The 18047-nt window shown below is 37.3% G+C and overlaps 1 protein-coding gene across 5 annotated transcripts in view; it reads left to right on the top strand.

Moving 5' to 3' along the window:
- Nucleotides 1–18047, top strand: part of FHOD3 (formin homology 2 domain containing 3) — a 712282-nt gene that overhangs the window by 413721 nt on the left and 280514 nt on the right. For all 5 annotated transcript variants that reach the window (XM_043977896.1, XM_043977898.1, XM_043977897.1 and 2 more), the window contains exon 6: nt 7642–7736. In XM_043977896.1, coding sequence (XP_043833831.1) covers nt 7642–7736 — 95 coding nt within the window. The remainder of the gene's footprint in view (nt 1–7641; nt 7737–18047) is intronic.

Genomic DNA, 18047 nt, shown 5'->3' with positions numbered 1-18047 from the left:
CCTCACTAAAAAAAAAAAGAACTGGTTGGACAAAGGCAAAAGCAAGATCAGCACTAGAAATTCACAAGTTCTAAGGGAAGAGGGGTAGCAATAGTCTAGGTCACAGTTTGAGAGCATAGTAGATAAAGGGATAAATTACATCAAGAGAATGGGTTCAGTTTGTCAGGAGTGAGGTTGTTTTTTGTTTGTTTGGTTGGTTTTTGTTTTGTTTTGTTTTTCAGGGCAATGAGGGTTAAGTGACTTGCCCAGGGTCACAAAGCTAGTAAGTGTCAAGTGTCTGAGGCTGGATTTGAACTCAGGTCCTCCTGAATCCAGGGCCATGCTTTATCCACTGTGCCATCTAGCTGCCCAGGAGTGAGTTTTAAGCTCCAGAGAACAATAGTATTCCTCAGTCTCAAGATTTAGGTAGATTCTTCCTGGATGAAGAGCCCCTCTTGCCATGGTATTTATACTGTGCCTAGCATATAACTGCTTTACAAATATTATCACATTTAATCCTCCCAACAACCCTGGGAGGTAGGCGATATTATAATCATCCACATTTTACAGTTGAGGAAAGCAAAGCAAACAGAGATTGTGACTTGTTCAGAGTCACACGGCTAGTAAGTGTTAGGCTGGATTTGAACTCAGGTCTTCTTGAGTTTCTGAGTCTAGTAGTTTATCCATTCTACCACCTAGCTACTATGACTACCTGCATTGACCTCTGTGGAATTTATATGGTGGCAGACACTCAGCAGTTGAGTGGTTTACGAAGGATTAGGTGGTTAGTGTTCTTGTAGCAACTTGAACCCAGGCCATGTAAACTGGCAGCCCAGTTAATTTTCCACTACCCCACCTGCAATTCATTAATATGTACTCACTAACATAGTCAAGTTGAGTTCTTTCTCATTGAGGCCATGTTAAAATTTCTGATAGGCTTATATATTTGTCCCTAATCTCACATTCTTTTAAAATCTTAATGACACTTGCTGTGTGTGTGTTCTTTGATCAGACAGATACCAGAGAAGTAACTCCAGGGCCCTAGTGCTCATGCCTCCTCTTCACATCCCTATTACTCTCTTTGAAAGCTTCCAGGATTTGGATTTCCTCCTGAGATTTGTGACTTCTGGTCATCTTTCTTTCTTTCCTTCTTTCTTTCCTTCTTTCTTCCTTCCTTCCTTCCTTCCTTCCTTCCTTCCTTCCTTCCTTCCTTCCTTCCTTCCTTCCTTCCTTCCTTCCTTCCTTCCTTCCTTCCTTCCTTCCTTCCTTCCTTCCTTCCTTTCTTTCTTTCTTTCTTTCTTTCTTTCTTTCTTTCTTTCTTTCTTTCTTTCTTTCTTTCTTCTGTGTATTTTTATTTAAGGAGGTTCTAAGTGTTCATTTATTCAAGTGAGTCCCAGGTCTATAGCAATGGACTTGAATCTGCCTGGTTCTATCATGTGTCTAGAGTAAGTTTGACATGAAGAAGTGCTTTATTTAGTTTTGAGGGCTTCAGGATAAAACTATCAGTTAGGATGACCTTACAAAACGAAACAACAAGAGCCGAACTGCACCAACTTCATTAAAATAAAATTTAATTTCATTGGCGAGATTCAGTCAGAGCTGTGGGTACAACACCCCCACACAAGGGACATTTCATCCACCCTTGTTCCTTGGAGGTCACATTGCAAAGATGGAGATATATGTAGCCTTAGGATACCCTAGCGTGCCCCCTTCCCCCCATTTCCTTAACCAATGTCTTTTCACAATCTCAAGTTAATTCATTAAGCAGACTCACCCTTACTGCCCAGCCCCAACCAGCCCAGCTCTTTTGTTAACTCAAGTCTCTGTTATAAACAGATTTTAAAGCTTTTATAGTCTGAATTTTGGCTTTCTCCAACATATCTTGCATAGATAACCTCATTGCTATGGAATTAACTACTCTTTACAAGTTATGCCTCCTAAAGTCATCTTTCCCCATAAGCCATTAATACTTGTGTACCTTTGTGTATGAGTATGTCTATATAAATTCAGCAACAACTATAGATGGTACAAAAACTACAAAAAATGGCAATGTTTTTCTAGAGATTTTGGCTCCTAGGAAACACTGTGAAAATATATAATGAACATGTATGTTTATATTTGAAATAAATGTGTCTGTAACAAGAGAAAGATTTTATTGATTTTCTACATACATATAGGTACATCTCAACAACAACAAATATCTTACCTATCATTATTTGTTAACTTTGCAAAAATGATTTTAGATGATGCCTGCTGGTACCTTGCTAGCAAGCAAACTTGTCAAAGTGTTTCATAATCTGTTTTGATTTTGAGCCTAAAACCAAGAATGAAATGAGCCAAAATACATGTCCTCACAAATTCAGGTACCCATTCTCCCTGTCCTTGACCTTGTTCAAAGCAGCTAGGTGGTGCAGTGGATAGAAATTGAGACTTGGAATCAAGAAGTGCTGAGTTTGAATCCTGCCTCAGACACTTACTAACTGGGTGACCCTGGGCAAGTCACTTAACCTCTCTTTGTCTTAGTTTCTTCATCTATTAAAGGAGGATAATAATAGCATCTACCTCACAGGGTTGTTGTGAGGATCCATTATACATCAAAGCAAAGAACAAGTCATTCTGTGCCCTCAAGGTGCTTACATTTAAAAAGGAAAAGTTCTGGAGGAGGTACCCAGTTGGGGATATGATGGCAATGTCCAGAGTCTCAGAAGCAGATCTGGGAAAGGCATGAAAAATGGCCAGCCTGCGTTAAATTCCAGATTGACAGTCACTTGCCATGCACCTCCTCTATGCATAGCATTGTTGTAGGCTTTAGAGTAGATAAACAATTTACAGTTCTTGCTTTCATAGTTAAGTCTAAGGGGAACAATACATATACAGATAGATATCAATCAATCAATAATCATTTATTAAGAAGCCATAGTGTGCCAGACACTATGCTTAGAGCTAAAATAATAATAGATGATAAGTATACCAGAGGGGTGCAAGATGAAGTCCCTTGTGTTAGGTTTGCAAGGGAAAATCATTCCTGTCTGAGGGGTCCTAGGAAAGGAAATGGGGAGGAAGTAGCATTTGAATTTGAGATAAATTACTTTTGTCATTTCTATAACTGCTCATTTCTTTTTTGATCTTTACTCTTCACTGAAATACTAGGTATCATATTTATAATAGTATATGTACAGGTGTATAAACATGCACATTTATACATATACATGCATAAATATACACACCTGCATACATATATGTATATAAACACATTCCTACATATATACATAATACCATGCATGCCTGTATACACATATATGCACACACATGCATGCAAACATAAACATATGCACATGTACATACATGCACAGGAAAAGGGGGATAGCAGAGACAAGAAGACAGGAATTTAAGTCCCGACTCAGACACATAACTAGCCATGAGACCTTGGACAAGTTGCTTTGCTTTTTAATGCTCTAGGCATCTCTCTAAGATTGCATATTAGAGTTGCTAATTTGTCTTGGCCAAGGGAATTTCTACACTATGATGTTCCATATCCAGATCAAATAAGAAGGAAAAGAAGACAGGGGAAGAGTTCTCTGGAAGAGTTTCACCTCCTCTTAAGTGGGAAAACAAAATTAAAAGCATCCAACCAAACGTGATCACACTGATCCGTCTCCTCTCTTCCTCACCCCTTGCTCTGTTTCAAAGGAAAGTTCTTGCTGTCATTAATTTAAAAATACACATACATATATATTATTTCAAAGTGTGACAGATACACGTGCTGTTTATTTCACATTGGTTCCAGATTCATTGTTAATCTCTTTGCTCTCATCCAAAGAATTCCAGAAAGCAGAACTATTTGCTGATTTTATCTTGGTTTGATCTTGCCCTATTGAAGAGCCAAGTCTCTTGCACTAAAAAGAACTTTAAAAATGTTTTTTAGGTCGTCCTTTAGTGGAATGAATTTTTCTTTAAGGCAGTGTCTATACACGATCTAACATCCCAGTTAAAAATGAACATTTGGCCAGGTTGTATGAACTGAGGTTTTCCTTATGGAACCAAAAAGAATAATGTCTAATTGAAGTATTGACTACTTTGACTTTTTTCTCTTTCTCCTCAGATCAGATAATTCCTGGCACATTAAAATAGATGCACTAATTAAACTTTTTTTTTTCTGGTCCAAGCTCCTGTCAAGGGGGACTCTCTGCCTTTTTAAACAGCACGTGAATAAGTGGAACAATGTGTACCTCTGGGCCCCCACTCCCAGAGTTGTAAAGGCAGGAAGGTTCTCAGAAAGGGGAATTCCAACTGTTAGCACACATTTGTCAGATCATTTAACCTTTTGAGGGTCTTTTGCTTCATCAGCTGAAGGACCCTCTATCCTCTTTCACACCCCATATCCACATATTATTGATCACTTTTCTCTGACTTTGAAGAGGTCCCCCCAATTTTCTGGGAGCATTGTTGAGGCATTTTAGGCAGTCCTTTGGGGCCTGCTCTATTTCCCACTCTAAGAAGGGATGTGGCATGCTTCTTGTCAGTGATACCATGCTGCACCGTGAGAGTCTGCCAGGTGGGCTATTCTATCGTTACGCCAACAGGAATTCCCTCATCTGGGAGTTCTTCATACCAAAGAAATCAAAAGTCTGCCCTGATCCTTCTAGTCTAACTAAACTGTCTGTCTTCTCATCTCTGCCTCCTAACTTCCCTGGCTTCCTTTAGGTCTCAGTTAAAGTCCACCTTCTGCAAAGAGCCTTTCCCAATATGCCTTAACCTTGTGTGTGTGTGTGTTTGTGTGTGTGTGTGTGTGTGTGTGTGTGTGTGTGTGTGTGTGTGTGTGTGTGTGTGTGTGTGTGTGGCAATTGGGATTAAGTGACTTGCCCAGGGTCACACAGCTAGTAAGTGTTAAGTGTCTGAGGTCAGATTTGAACTCAAGTCCTCCTGACTCCAGGGCTGGTGTTCTATCCACTGCGCCACCTAGCTGCCCCAGTCTGCCTTAATCTTAATGTCTTCTCTCTGTTATCTCCAAATTGTCCAGTATAGATCTTGTTTGTGTGTATTTGTTTGCATGTTGTCTCTCCCATTAGACTCCTTAAGAGCACAGACTTTTCCTCCTTTTTTCCCTTTATTTGTATCTCCATTGCCTGACCTACGGTTAGCACTTTTGAGAAAGATGAGTTGACTAACTTTCCTCAATATACTTTGTACATTTCTTGCTTCCTTTGCCTGTAGTGCCTCTCCTCTGAGCCTTTTTTCTTTATCTGCAAAATAAAGAGTAGCACTAAATGACCTTCTGAAGTCCCTTCTAGCTTTGGTCTCACATAACACTGTTTTACACCTATCTATTTAATGTACCTATCCCAAATAATCATGTCCTCAACAATTAATCGTGTATATGGCTTATCTTTCTACTGATCTATAAACTAAATGAGGGCAGAAATTGTCTCAAATCTTGTGTCTCCCTGGTCTCAGTGCAACACTTAAAATATAGAAGACACTCAGTAAATGTTTATTGAATTAAATATTGTTCAATTGGGCAAATAAACTTTGCTATTTGAGCCTTTTCTTTCTATTTTGACATTGATGGAGCTTTAGAAATGATTTTATATCTAGTTGGTTGGAAAATGGTATTTTGATATGGAAGAGGATAGTTATTGGTGAGAAATTTATACATCTAGTAGAATGGTGGAATAAGTACTTGTTCTTCCCTGTCCCTAAATGTTTCATTAATTCTGGTAAAGTCTCAGGAGGTCAGTTGAGGTTCAGACTAATCCTGGAGATTCATTCCTGGTCTGGATTGAACCATAGGTCATTCTTATATCATTCATCTACCTATCCATCTGTGGTTTTTAGTTTTGTTTTGTTCTACTTTTGCAAAAGCTAACATACAGCATCCATAGGATATAAATCTCTTCAGCCCAATGCTACAGATGAAACGTAGGCAAGAATGACCTTATTTAGGTTGATCATCAAAAATCCTGTCATATGTTCTCTCAGTCAAAATAACCTGGCTCTTTTCAGTCATTTTGGTTGTTAAGAAAATATGATAGGGGGTGGCTAGGTGGCGCAGTGGATAAAGCACCGGCCCTGGATTCAGGAGTACCTGAGTTCAAATCCGACCTCAGACACTTGACACTTACTGACTGTGTGACCCTGGGCAAGTCACTTAACCCCCATTGCCCCGCAAAAAAGAAAATATGATAGAGGGCAGTTAGGTGGCATGCTTCATAAAGCACCGGCCCTGGATTCAGGAGGACCTGAGTTCAAATGTGGCCTCAGACACTTGACACTTACTAGCTGTGTGACCCTGGGTGAGTCATTTAACCCTCATTGCCCTGCCCTCCCAAAAAAGGGGAAAAAGAAAATATGATGAGATTGGCTAAAAAGTATAATTATATATGTACATGTAGATAGATATAGATATCTATATGCAACTATGTATACCACACATATACCATACACACATAGGAAGCAGGAGACATAGTGGAGAAAAGGATGGGTTTGGATCTAGAACTGGTCCTGCCTCTGATGTATATACTGTGTAACCACAAGCAAGTCATTTAACTTCTCATTGTCTTAGATAACCAAGACTTTTAAGTTACAGTTGATTTATTGTCCTAAATCAAGGAAAGGAGTTTGCTTACATTGATGGAATCAAAGGAAATAAGAAAAAAAATTATCAATGTGTATGAAAGTATGTATATATATTTGTATATGCATGTATACACACATGCATATTGTGTATGAGTATGTATATATATATAATAGATTGTGTATATACATATGCATATGTATATGGAGTTTATGGTGTTTTTCTTCCCCAATTTAAGCTATACAGCTATCAGAAGTCAGGATTCTTATTGTCCAGGCTCTTGGATTACAAGAGCCTCCTACTTTTAATTAAGGAGCTCAGTCCCTGTCTGGTAGCAGTCTCAGAAGAAGAAAGAGTTGTTGATTTCACCACAGTCTTGACTTCTGCCCTGTTGATCTTGAAACCCCTTTGCTTGTCTTGGACATCTGTTTTAACTCCTGGGTCTGATCTCAAATAATCATAGAAATGGAGAGATCAAAGGTACCTTATACAGCATCTAATCCATCTTTTACCATCTACACTATCTCTTCCTCAAACTGTCCTTCAACCTCTACTAGACTGCCTCCACTGACAAGAATTTTAATTCCTTTCTAGGACAGCCCATTCAATTGGAAAGTGACTCTAAATAATTATTCAGTAACTGAACTGAAGTTTTATTCCTTATAGCTTCTGCCCGCTGCTTCTCATTTTGCCCCTCAGGACCAAACGGAATAAATCTAATCCCTTTTTCACATGACACTCTTATAAGCATTTTTACCTTGGGTCCTGTAATTCCATGACTTCTGGCTTCCACCCCAGACTTTGCCCTAGACTGATTCCCTCTGACTGATGCCAGGGAATGTCTCTCTCTCTTCAGCTGCATCTGCTGCCTTTATTTCTGGCAATGAGGTACTGCCAATACCAAAAGCTCATTAATCAGTACTCTTTAAATCCTTCCTGGAATGTGTTGAATCTAAGTGTTCAAGGAATGAAAATTTCTTGATGAATATCATGATATTTGATGAATGCTTATTTATGATATTCGTAGATTAGAAATATTTTTTTTACAAGAAACCATAATGCCTCCTTGTTTCTTTTCCTTTCCATAGCTTTGGGCCAGATTATGTTGTATGTAGACGGGATGAATGGAGTCATAAATCATAATGAAACCATTCAGTGGCTGTATACTCTCATTGGTTCAAAGGTAAGAGAATGCCAAGGTTATGTATTTCATGCAATATGTAGACCAAGTACTTTTTTTTTATACTCAGGGAAAAAAATCTTATGTAATTTTGTCCTAGTCCTGTCACAGTACAAATGTGGATTATCTTTTAGATTCAGATTTTGATGAATACTGAATAAATGAAATGGGACATGTTTTAAGAATCACTGAATCTCATAGTTAGCTGGGGCCTTAGAGGCCATCCCATTGAGTCTAATGTCTCTCTGAATTTTAACTCCTTCTGAAATAAACCCAACAAGAGACCATGGAATCTTGGGGACATTTCTATTTCAAGAACTCACATGTCTATAATGGGACTGCCTTAATATTTTGGTAATAACGTTTTAAACAGTTATTAATAACTATGCTATTACATTCTGGATTTGATTTCAATAAGTATTCTTCCGTTTGGCTCAGAATCCTTATGAATAATTGCTAGCTTACCTTTGATCCTATTTTTTGTAACCAGAGCCCTACTCTGCTGCCTCTTTCTGGCACAGAAATCATCCTGGGTTTTCAGAGTTTATGCCAACACAAAACATAAGCTCAAGCAGGTCCTATGAATCTGGAAAGGTTTTGCATATGTGTTTGGCAATAGTCTGTCCCCCAAGACCCAACTTAGCTGAGGGACCCAAGAGCCAATTTAATCCCACTCATAAGCATAAATCAATCCCTTCCATGATATAGTCCCAAAGAAGCCATATAGCCATTAACCAAAGACCTCTCCCTATACATCCCACTCTATAACTGGACCTCTCTGTCTATAAATCCTTCCTTACATCAACTGCACATTTGGTTCTCTGCATCTTCACACATGGTTGTTAGTTCTGTCCTTAAGGTCTAAGGAAAACAAGTTGACTTTCTCCTCCATGTGTAAAATACCCTTCAAGTACCAAAGATAGATATAATTTCCCCAGAAGTCTTCAGGCAAAATAACCCTAGCTCCTTCAACCATGGAAAGGTCTTAAGGATTCTCACCATCTTAATTGCTTTTTGGATGGTTTCCAACTCATCAATGTTCTCGCACTGAAGTCTAGTTCTTTAGTAACAGATAAGATGTATATTTCATTACATATGTCATAACTATTCTCTGTCTACAAATTATATGTGCCATCATTGAAGTATTGGATAACAGTTTTAGGTCTGACAGATCACAGGATCTAGTGCTGAGAATGACTTTATTCTCTTTTATATAATATTACAATGAAATAAAATCTTATTGTATAGTATTTACTACATTCTTCCCCAAATGGGACACCCATGCTTGACTCAACATAGTCGTCCAGATGTGGCTTTCTGTCATCATTTTCTGCCAATTAAAGGAAGTTCGTTTTCAAGAAACATTCAACAAATTGAAAAATGCCACCATTAAGTTCTCTTTCTTTTTTTTTTCTTTTTTGGCACAGCAACGAGGGTTAAGTGACTTGCCCAGGGTCACACAGCTAGTAAGTGTCAAGTGTCTGAGGCCCGATTTGAACTCAGAAACTCCTGAATTTAGGGCTGGCGCTTTATCCACTGTACCACCTAGCTGTCCCCATGCCATTAATTTCTAGGTTAAGTAACAAAGTATGGCCTCAATGGAATTACTCAGCCACTCTGGGATTTGGTTTTGTCATTTATTAAAATAAGGGAGTTGGATAGAACAATTCTAAGTGCCTTTCTAGATCTAAATATTCTTTGTTTTTTTATGATTTCAAGTAAGTTATTGACTTTAAAAAGTTCTTTATTGTAAATAATGGTTGAAGGGAATTCTCTTTCCAATTTAAGTTTCTCTGATTCTTTGGAATCTTAGCTTTAAAAAAATCATCCATGAAGCCATTAACAAGGCAGGATAGAGAAAAGAATGATTTATGTTGCTGATATTAAAGAGAAGTTATTGTCACTGTATTTGAAGAAGCCATGAGAAGGGCAGATAATGAGAACACATAAGAGAATTAGATGAAATAAATAACAGAGGTTAGATAGGAATCAGCTAAATTAACTGACAGGTGAGCCAACAAGAGTCATGCTAGTTAATTGTGGCTTACAGCAATGTTGAAGAGATAACTGGATAAATGATCATACTCTTCAACCTGATAAATGTGTGAACCACATATTTTTATTTTAAATTTACACCCAACATCTTACATTGTAGGGCCAGGTAGGTGGTACAGTGAATAGAGCACTGAGCTTGAAATCAGAAAGACTTATCTTTATGACTTCAAATCTGGCCTCAGAGACTTAATAGCTGTTTGACCCTGGTCAAGTCACTTAACCCTGTTTGCCCAGTTTCCTCATCTGTAAAACAAGCTGGAGAAGGAAATGACAAACCACTGTAGTATTTTTGCCAAGAAAACTTCAAATGGGGTCATAAGACACAATTGAAAAATTACTCAACAACAATCTTACATTGTTCAGTGAGATTTTATTTAATTACAATCCTACATAGGAAGATAATGAAGTTCTTCTCACAGGAGCCTCTGAGATGTCAGACCTCAAACCTGTATCCAGCACTAAAATAAAGGATCATATAAATTGGTAGTCAGTGAAGAATCCAAAATGAATGGCTTTAGTTCTATGTTTAAAAACATAAAGTCAGAGGAACTAGGTGGCACAGTGATAAAGCACTGGCCCTGGATTCAGGAGGACCTCAGAAACTTGGTATTTACTAGCTGTGTGACCCTGGGCAAGTCACTTAACCCTCATTGCCCTACCCTCCCAAAAAAAAAAAAAAGAAAAAGGAAGAAAAGAATGTCAGCATATCACTAAAAATATTTTAAAAACAGAAGACTGCAGAATGATGTTCAGAAGGTGATGTAGATTAACAGGGCAATATTAAAGCTACCATATTAAATTTGAGATAAGCAAAGGAAAAATAAGCTATACATTGTGGAGATTCATGGTTTTATATGCAGGCCTCTTTTTCTGTAGGGAAATTTTCATCCTTGTTGGTGTCAGTCAAGTTCATGATAACAAAAAAAAATATTTAATTGACAAAATTTGGTAATTGATTGTGTGTGGGGGTGGTGAGGGTAAATGAAAAGTTTGAGCATGACTGAGGTTATAAACCTAGGGCACTGGAATGATGGTGGTACCTTCTACAGAACCAGAAGGAGAGATGAGAATTCTTTTGAGCATATTAAGTTTGGGATTCTATGGGACATCCAGGTAGAGGTTTGCATTAGTCAGTTGGTCAATATAGAACTTGGCTTCAGAAGAGAACTTATGACTAGATATATAGATTTGGGAGTGCTCTGTATAGAGATGTAAATATAAGACCTAATCACTAATGAGATGATTGAGACTGGGTGTGGGAAGAGAGTCCTGGAGAGTATCTTGGAAGATACCAATATGTCCATTAATGGAATAAGACATGGATGATATATAGCAAAGGAAACTGGAGTGGTCAGATAGGTTGGAAGACCAAGAAAGCTTCATGAATGCTGACATTGAAGAGGCATCCTGAGTAGAGGGACAGTGGTTAATAATATCAAAAGCTAAATGGAGGTCAAGAAGGATGAAGCCTGGAAAAAGACCATCAGATTTAGACAATAAGAGTTTTTGGTAACTTTAGATAGAACAGGTTTGGTGTAGTAAACAAGTTGGAAGCCAGATTGGCAAGAGATTGAGAAATGAGTCAGAGTTGAAGAAGTAGAGAGGTAAATTTAGGCTTAATGTAAGGGGGGCTGGTGAGAGGAGGGGGCTTTCTAACATTTAGAATTATCCAGAAATAAAATGAATGGGTTGTCTGAGGAGGAAGGGGGAAACTACTGGAGGTCTTTAAGCAAAGGCTGGAAGACTACTCATTGACAATATCAAAGAGAAGATCCAGTCCTTTATATCTCTGAGATGCTTTGATTTTATAATCTCTAAGGTCATAACCAGTCTTTTATAGTTTAAGAACCTATGAATATATATTTTAGCATCATAGGATTTAAAGATAGAAGGGACTTTAGAAATTACTTAATTCAACTCTTCATGGGAAAATAAATTCCTTTATCTATTTTCCCTGAGAAAATAGATAGAATACTGATTTTTCATCCACGGCATTTATGCATTTATCTCCTTAAATATTGAAATGTATACATAAATTGTATACATGAACTATATACATATTAAAATGTATACATAAACTGTGCCTAATATCTATTATTACCCAGTACAGGCAGGCATTAGACTGGAGAATTCTCTGAATTTCAATGTGAATAAAATACAATGAAGACAATTTGTACACTTTTGTACTTTTGTGTGTATTCCAATATTTCCTGTAAATACACGTTCAGTTAAACTGTTTTCATCTCAGGTTGGTATTTCTGGATTGTTTTGTTCATTTCCTCAGGGTGTGTCAATGGTATGGGGCATCCCTGTGAGCAAAAGTAGGGAATGTGCAATGTTACTAAGAGGTGGGGAGAAGAGAAAGAATGTGGGTTTTTTGTATATTTCTCTTCTTTAATTTCTGTCTAAACTAGCCTCTATTCCATTATGGGATCTCAGGCTTGAGTCTAATCTAGCTTTGTGTGTGTGAGTGGTAGAGAGAAACACCAGAGTGGAGAAGTAGGAGAGGATATTAGAAGCTGTGGGGAAAGAAAAATTGTGTGTGTGTGTGTGTGTGTGTGTGTGTGTGTGTGTGTGTGTGTGCGCATGTGTTGTTAGAATTGTTTTTCCTGGTCCTTTTTTGGCTTCATTTAATTTAGTTCAACAAAAACCATAAAGTTCAAATAAAACACGTTTCCTGCCTTTATGGTACTTAACATTCATATTACCCAGTATGAATACTTTGTTACAAGTTGTAAATTTGGAGGCATGGTAAATTATAAGTTTTTAAAGGTAATCAGTGAACATTTGTATTTCAGTTGCTTTTTAAAAATGTTAAACTTTACATGATTAAAAATCAGAGCTATGAGAAAAAATGAAAAATTATACTTGTATTATAGAATTGAAAGATAGTTATTGAAATCATACTTTATTTTAAAAAATATGTCTTTACTCTAAATATGGCTTTTTTAAATTAAAAGGCCTTTTTTCTGTCCTTAATAGTTTTTCAGAAGCCTTAATTCATTTTAGTCTTTAGCTGTTCTCAATGTCTTACAGTTCATGCCAGACTTTTCCATTATTTTTTAATTCCAAGGCCTTCATATCATTTTTTCATGTGTCTTTTAATCATCTGGACTCATCAGAGAGCTTACTGTGCAGCCACATAGGGTTCTTTAGCAACCTCTCCCTTTTACTTTCTCTTAAAGTACATTAAAATAAAAGCAGAGTGGAGGTACAATTGTCATTTTGTGGGTTTTGCCTAAAAAATAGCTCACCTTATGACAACTATAAATATGTATAAGGCAATTTAGAACAAATGCTTATATCCATTTTACTTCTTTCAGGATGCAAACTATTAAGTAATATCAATATGAGGTGTTTTATACTATTTTCAAAACTTCTGTGGTAGTACGAGAAGGGGAGAAAGAAAGAGGATGCTTAATACTTTCTAAATACTCCCACAAGGGGTTTCATAGCACTCTGACTTATGACGAGTCATTTCATAATTAAAGTAAAACTATTGACTTTTTGGTACATCTAAGATACATTCTGGTTAAATTCTTAAGTAGCCAAGTAAGGCAGCAAGCCACTTCTAAAACACAATCAGGTTCATGCATCTCTTACACATAAACAGTAGCTTTTCCATTACCCCTCTCTCTTCCCTCCCTGTCCCCACTGCCATGTGTCTTTGTTTCCCAACTTTAAAATGTTAACCTTAAGGTAGCTGCTCTAACCATCATACTGTCGTCCTAAATGATGCTGCCACCTAGTGTCAATCTCAGGGGAAAGTAGTAGGTTAAAATGAGGAAAGCAGGAACCAGCCCAAGTGTAGTGCAGGGACTACTAGCATTCCCTGAAACCCTTACAGGGGATGCTTGAGATCAAACTATCTTCTTAATAGCAAGATATATTAGTTTCTAATATGGTGAATATAGGTATAGATATAACTGATGTAAACAAAAGCTCTGGGGGCTAAGGAGGTCCTTAGTAATTTTCAAGTGTGTAAAAGAGTGAAAACTGCTGAGCTAAAAGCTGAGGAGAGATAGTGGAGCAAAGTTAGGATTTCAATCAGAAACCAGAAAGATAATAGCTACCTGAGACAAGGCAAGGTTGTTGATCAGAGAGGTCAGGTAGGCGATGAGGAATCAGGCACTTTATAGGAAGTAGTGGTTAGAACAAGACAGTGAAGTCTACATCCAGGTAAGCTGTTGGAGAAGTAGCTACAAGGTACAAGAAACAAGAAGACTTGGACAAAATTACTAATATGGAAATGTTTTACATGACTGCACTTGTATAATGTATCAGATTTCTTACCATCTCAGGAAGTGGGGAAGGGAGGGAAAGAGCGAATTGAGAACTCAAAACTTTTTTTAAAAGAGTTTTAAAATTGTCTTAATGTGTAATTGGGGGAAATAAAATATTATATTTTAATATACTTAATATTCTGTTTTTAAAATAAGAAACAAAATTGCTGTTATCAAGGTGACGCATTGTTGTTATAACCAAGTGCGGGAGTGGCAAGTGACAGTAATGACCTATATTAGGAAGTTGACCAGAGACTAACTTGACTAGAATAAGGATGAGACTAAAGCATACTTTGACATGTGGGAAATAATATATGCAAGATAGAAGAGAAGGGGAAATGAAAATGACAGTGATGGGGCAGTGAAAGGGCTGAAATGACTATATTAATGGGTACGTGTTGAAGCCAGATGAGATGTAAGATTTGTTGTTGTTGTTTACTCAATTAGTCATGTCCAACTCTTCATGACCCCAGTTGGGGTTTTCTTGGCAAAGATACTGGAGTGGTTTACCATGTCCTTCTCCAGCTCATTTGACAGATGAAGAAACTGAGGCAAACAAGGTTGAGTGACTTGCCCAGAGTCACACAGGTAGTGTCTCAGGTCCCACTGACTTTCGGTCTGATACTCTATCTACTGTGCCACCTAGCTGCTCTTTGATGTGAAATTGGATGATCTTAAATATCAGACTAAAGAGTTTGGATTTGACATAATAAGGGATAGAATCGACATAGCCTTTGGACAGAACTATAACCAGGATGGGATGGGACGGGATTAGAGAGGACTAACAGCATTTGTCACACAGCTCAGCATTTAATTGGTAGAGATAATAATTAGCTACAATATGAAGCTACTAGGTACCTGTATTAGTGTAAACTTTCCCTATGCCCAGAAAAACCTCGCTGTCAACGATCTTGAGATACTTTCACAGGGTCACAGGTATCCCTTCCTCAGACATTACTTTCTTTCAACCTGCCCCCAAATAAGGGTATGTTTATACTAATTGCTCCAGGGAGAGTTTGTGGTGCTTGTCCCAGGTGGAAAGATTACTGGTTACAGTTCTGCTTTTGGGAACTCTTTCAGAGTGTCAGGTCAACCTAGAACTACCTGAACCTCCATACCTCCCCAACACACAAACACGCACACACACACACACACACACACACACACACACACACACACACACACGAGCTGAGTCCAGGAGAGTAGAACAAGAGAACTTCAGTGCCACTGTGTAATTGATGATGGTGAATTTTCCTCTGTTTCATAGTGGAAGCGGCTGCAGTTTCCCTCAGGAGACTTGAAACCCCTTTTTGGCTTTATTTTTTATGGAAAATGAAAATTAATCCATTTTTAAACTGATGCTGGGTGACCTCAGAAGACTGAGTGGAATGCCCAGCCTAGGTTGATTTAGCAAGGTTGATTAAAGATTTTTATCTTACATGCTGTTTTAATTTTTCCTAGTTTGTCTTTGACCCTGTTCTGGATGTTGCCTCTGCTTCTTAGCTTTTATATTCATTTGACAGTCACCTTTGATGACTCCAGACGGCATCAAGGAAACCGGTAGATTTTTTTTTTTAGCAACTGATGAATGATTATAAAATTGACATTGACACAGTCAAAGTTATCCTCCTTAAACAGGTGTATCATTGTAAATGGTTTAATTGTAGTTAGTGTGGTTATATATAAAACAAATATTTCTATTCCTAAAATGCAATGAAAACAATTCCATTAAAAACAATAACCATGTCTCACCCTGGGAGAGGTCATTTAACTCTGATTGCCTTAAAAAAATAACCATATGCCCAATCATAGCAGTGTAGGATAAGAAAGAGGAGAGATAGGGATGCGGGGAGAAATAGGGGAATTAAAAAGAAGAAATGGGGAAATAGGCAGAAGCCACAGTCTGGAAGTAATGAAGAGAAAGAGGAAAAATAAAAGGTGGAAGAGAGAGAAAAGGAGAAGAGAGAGAAGGGGATAACAATAAAGAGATGGGGGAGGAAGAAAAGAAGAAAGGAAAAGAGAAAAAGAAAGGAAAGGGGAACAAGAGAAGATAAAGAAAATTCCTCGAGCCTGAATTTCCCCCTTATAGATCATAATATATACTGTTATGTATCTAATAATATATACATTATTATGTATAACATATATACTATGTTATATGTGTAATTATTTTGATACATATTAAATGTGTTTATATATGTGTAATTGTGTGTTATATTATATTTGTATATATTTCTATTTATATATGATCATGACATCTATTACGGTTGTTCAGCCACTCTTATTTGTTCCTCCACTTATTACTGACACGTGTATACACGCATATAGAAACATACACAGATATAATATAATTGTATATGTATACACATATCATACAAATATCATATATATCAAATATCAACTATCATACTATACATGTATGTACTTGATATGTAATGTGCATGCATATATGTGTATTGAGAATGTGTATATTTACATAAACATACACACACCCTAGGACAATTTCTTTTCCTTATCTTCTCTTGTTCTTTTTGCCTTCTTCTCTTTTTCTTTTTCTCCCATCCTTTCTTCCTGTTTAACTCTTTGGTGTAGGGATCAAGTTTGTTCAGCCACTGTTGTTTGTTCCCCAGCTTCTTAATGACTCACTGACCAAATGGATTTTCCAGTATAATGCTTCTTTCCCACTTCATAAAGTAGTATCAAAAGATTAAAAAATTTTTTCTTCAGGGCAGTGAGGGTTAAGTGATTTGCCTAGGGTCACAAAGCTAGTAAGTGTCAAGTGTCTGAGGCTGGATTTGAACTCAGGTCCTCTTGAATCCAGGGCTGGTGCTTTATCTACTGCACCACCTAGCTGCCCTCTGAAATTATATATTTTCAAAAAAATTCTCAAACTCTTTAGGAAAAATAACAGTGTTAGATCTATATTTCTTTAATGGGGTCATTTCCTCTCCCACCCCAGCTGCTGCTTCCTTACTCTTATTCTTTCAAAAAAAAAAATGTTGGGGCAGCTAGGTGGCGCAGTGGATAGAGCACCGGCCCTGGATTCAGGACTACCTGAGTTAAAATCCGGCCTCAGACACTTAACACTTACCAGCTGTGTGACCCTGGGCAAGTCACTTAACCCCAATTGCCTCACTTAAAAAAAAAAAAAGTTTTATTGAAGTCTTCTGTTTCTTGCATTATCATGGTTATCTCTAGTAGCCTTCCCTCTCCTCCTCCTTGAGAGCCACCTGACATAATAAATAGTATTTTTATTAGGAAGAAAAAAATCAGCACAATTGATTGATACATTGGGGGGGGGAATCCAAAAATAAGTACACTGTGTACTTCCCACCTCCAGAAAGGGGTGAGTTCGGGCTTTCTTTTCATATCTATTCACTCAAGTCATGCTTGTAATTTTGTCATAGTCACTTTTGATTTCTTTTCTTTCTTTCTTTCTTTTTGTTTTGTTTTGATATGCAGTTCTTTCCATTTACATTGTTGTAGTTCTTGTGTCTATTTTCTTGGCTTTGCTTACTTCATTCTACATCAACTTTATGTAGATCTTTCTGTGCTTCTCTCTTCATCACATACATCATTTCTTAGAGTACAGTAATATTACATTACATTCATGTACCACATTTTGTTTATCCATTCCCCAACTGATGGGTATCTACCTTGTTTTCAATTCTTTAATATCACAAAAAGTGCTGCTGTAAATATTTTGGTGTATAAAGGGACTCTCTTCTTATTGATAGCTTCCTTGGAGTATACGTTTGGTAATGGAGTCTCTAGATCAAAGGATACATATATTTTAGTCTTTATCTGCATAATTTAAAATTGCTTTTCAAAAATGGTTGTACCATTTTACAGCTTCACCAACAATGTATTAGTTTGCTTGTCCTTCCACTTTTTTGTCATTGCCAATTTGCGGGATATAGGGTGAAACCTCAGGATTGTCAAGATTTTCACTTCCCAGATTATTAGTGATTTGGAC

Source organism: Dromiciops gliroides, chromosome 1 (genome assembly GCF_019393635.1).
Source record: "Dromiciops gliroides isolate mDroGli1 chromosome 1, mDroGli1.pri, whole genome shotgun sequence".
Taxonomy (NCBI): Eukaryota; Metazoa; Chordata; class Mammalia; order Microbiotheria; family Microbiotheriidae; genus Dromiciops; species Dromiciops gliroides.
The sequence above is the reverse complement of the archived record's forward strand: the minus strand, read 5'-3'. Positions and strand labels throughout refer to the sequence as shown.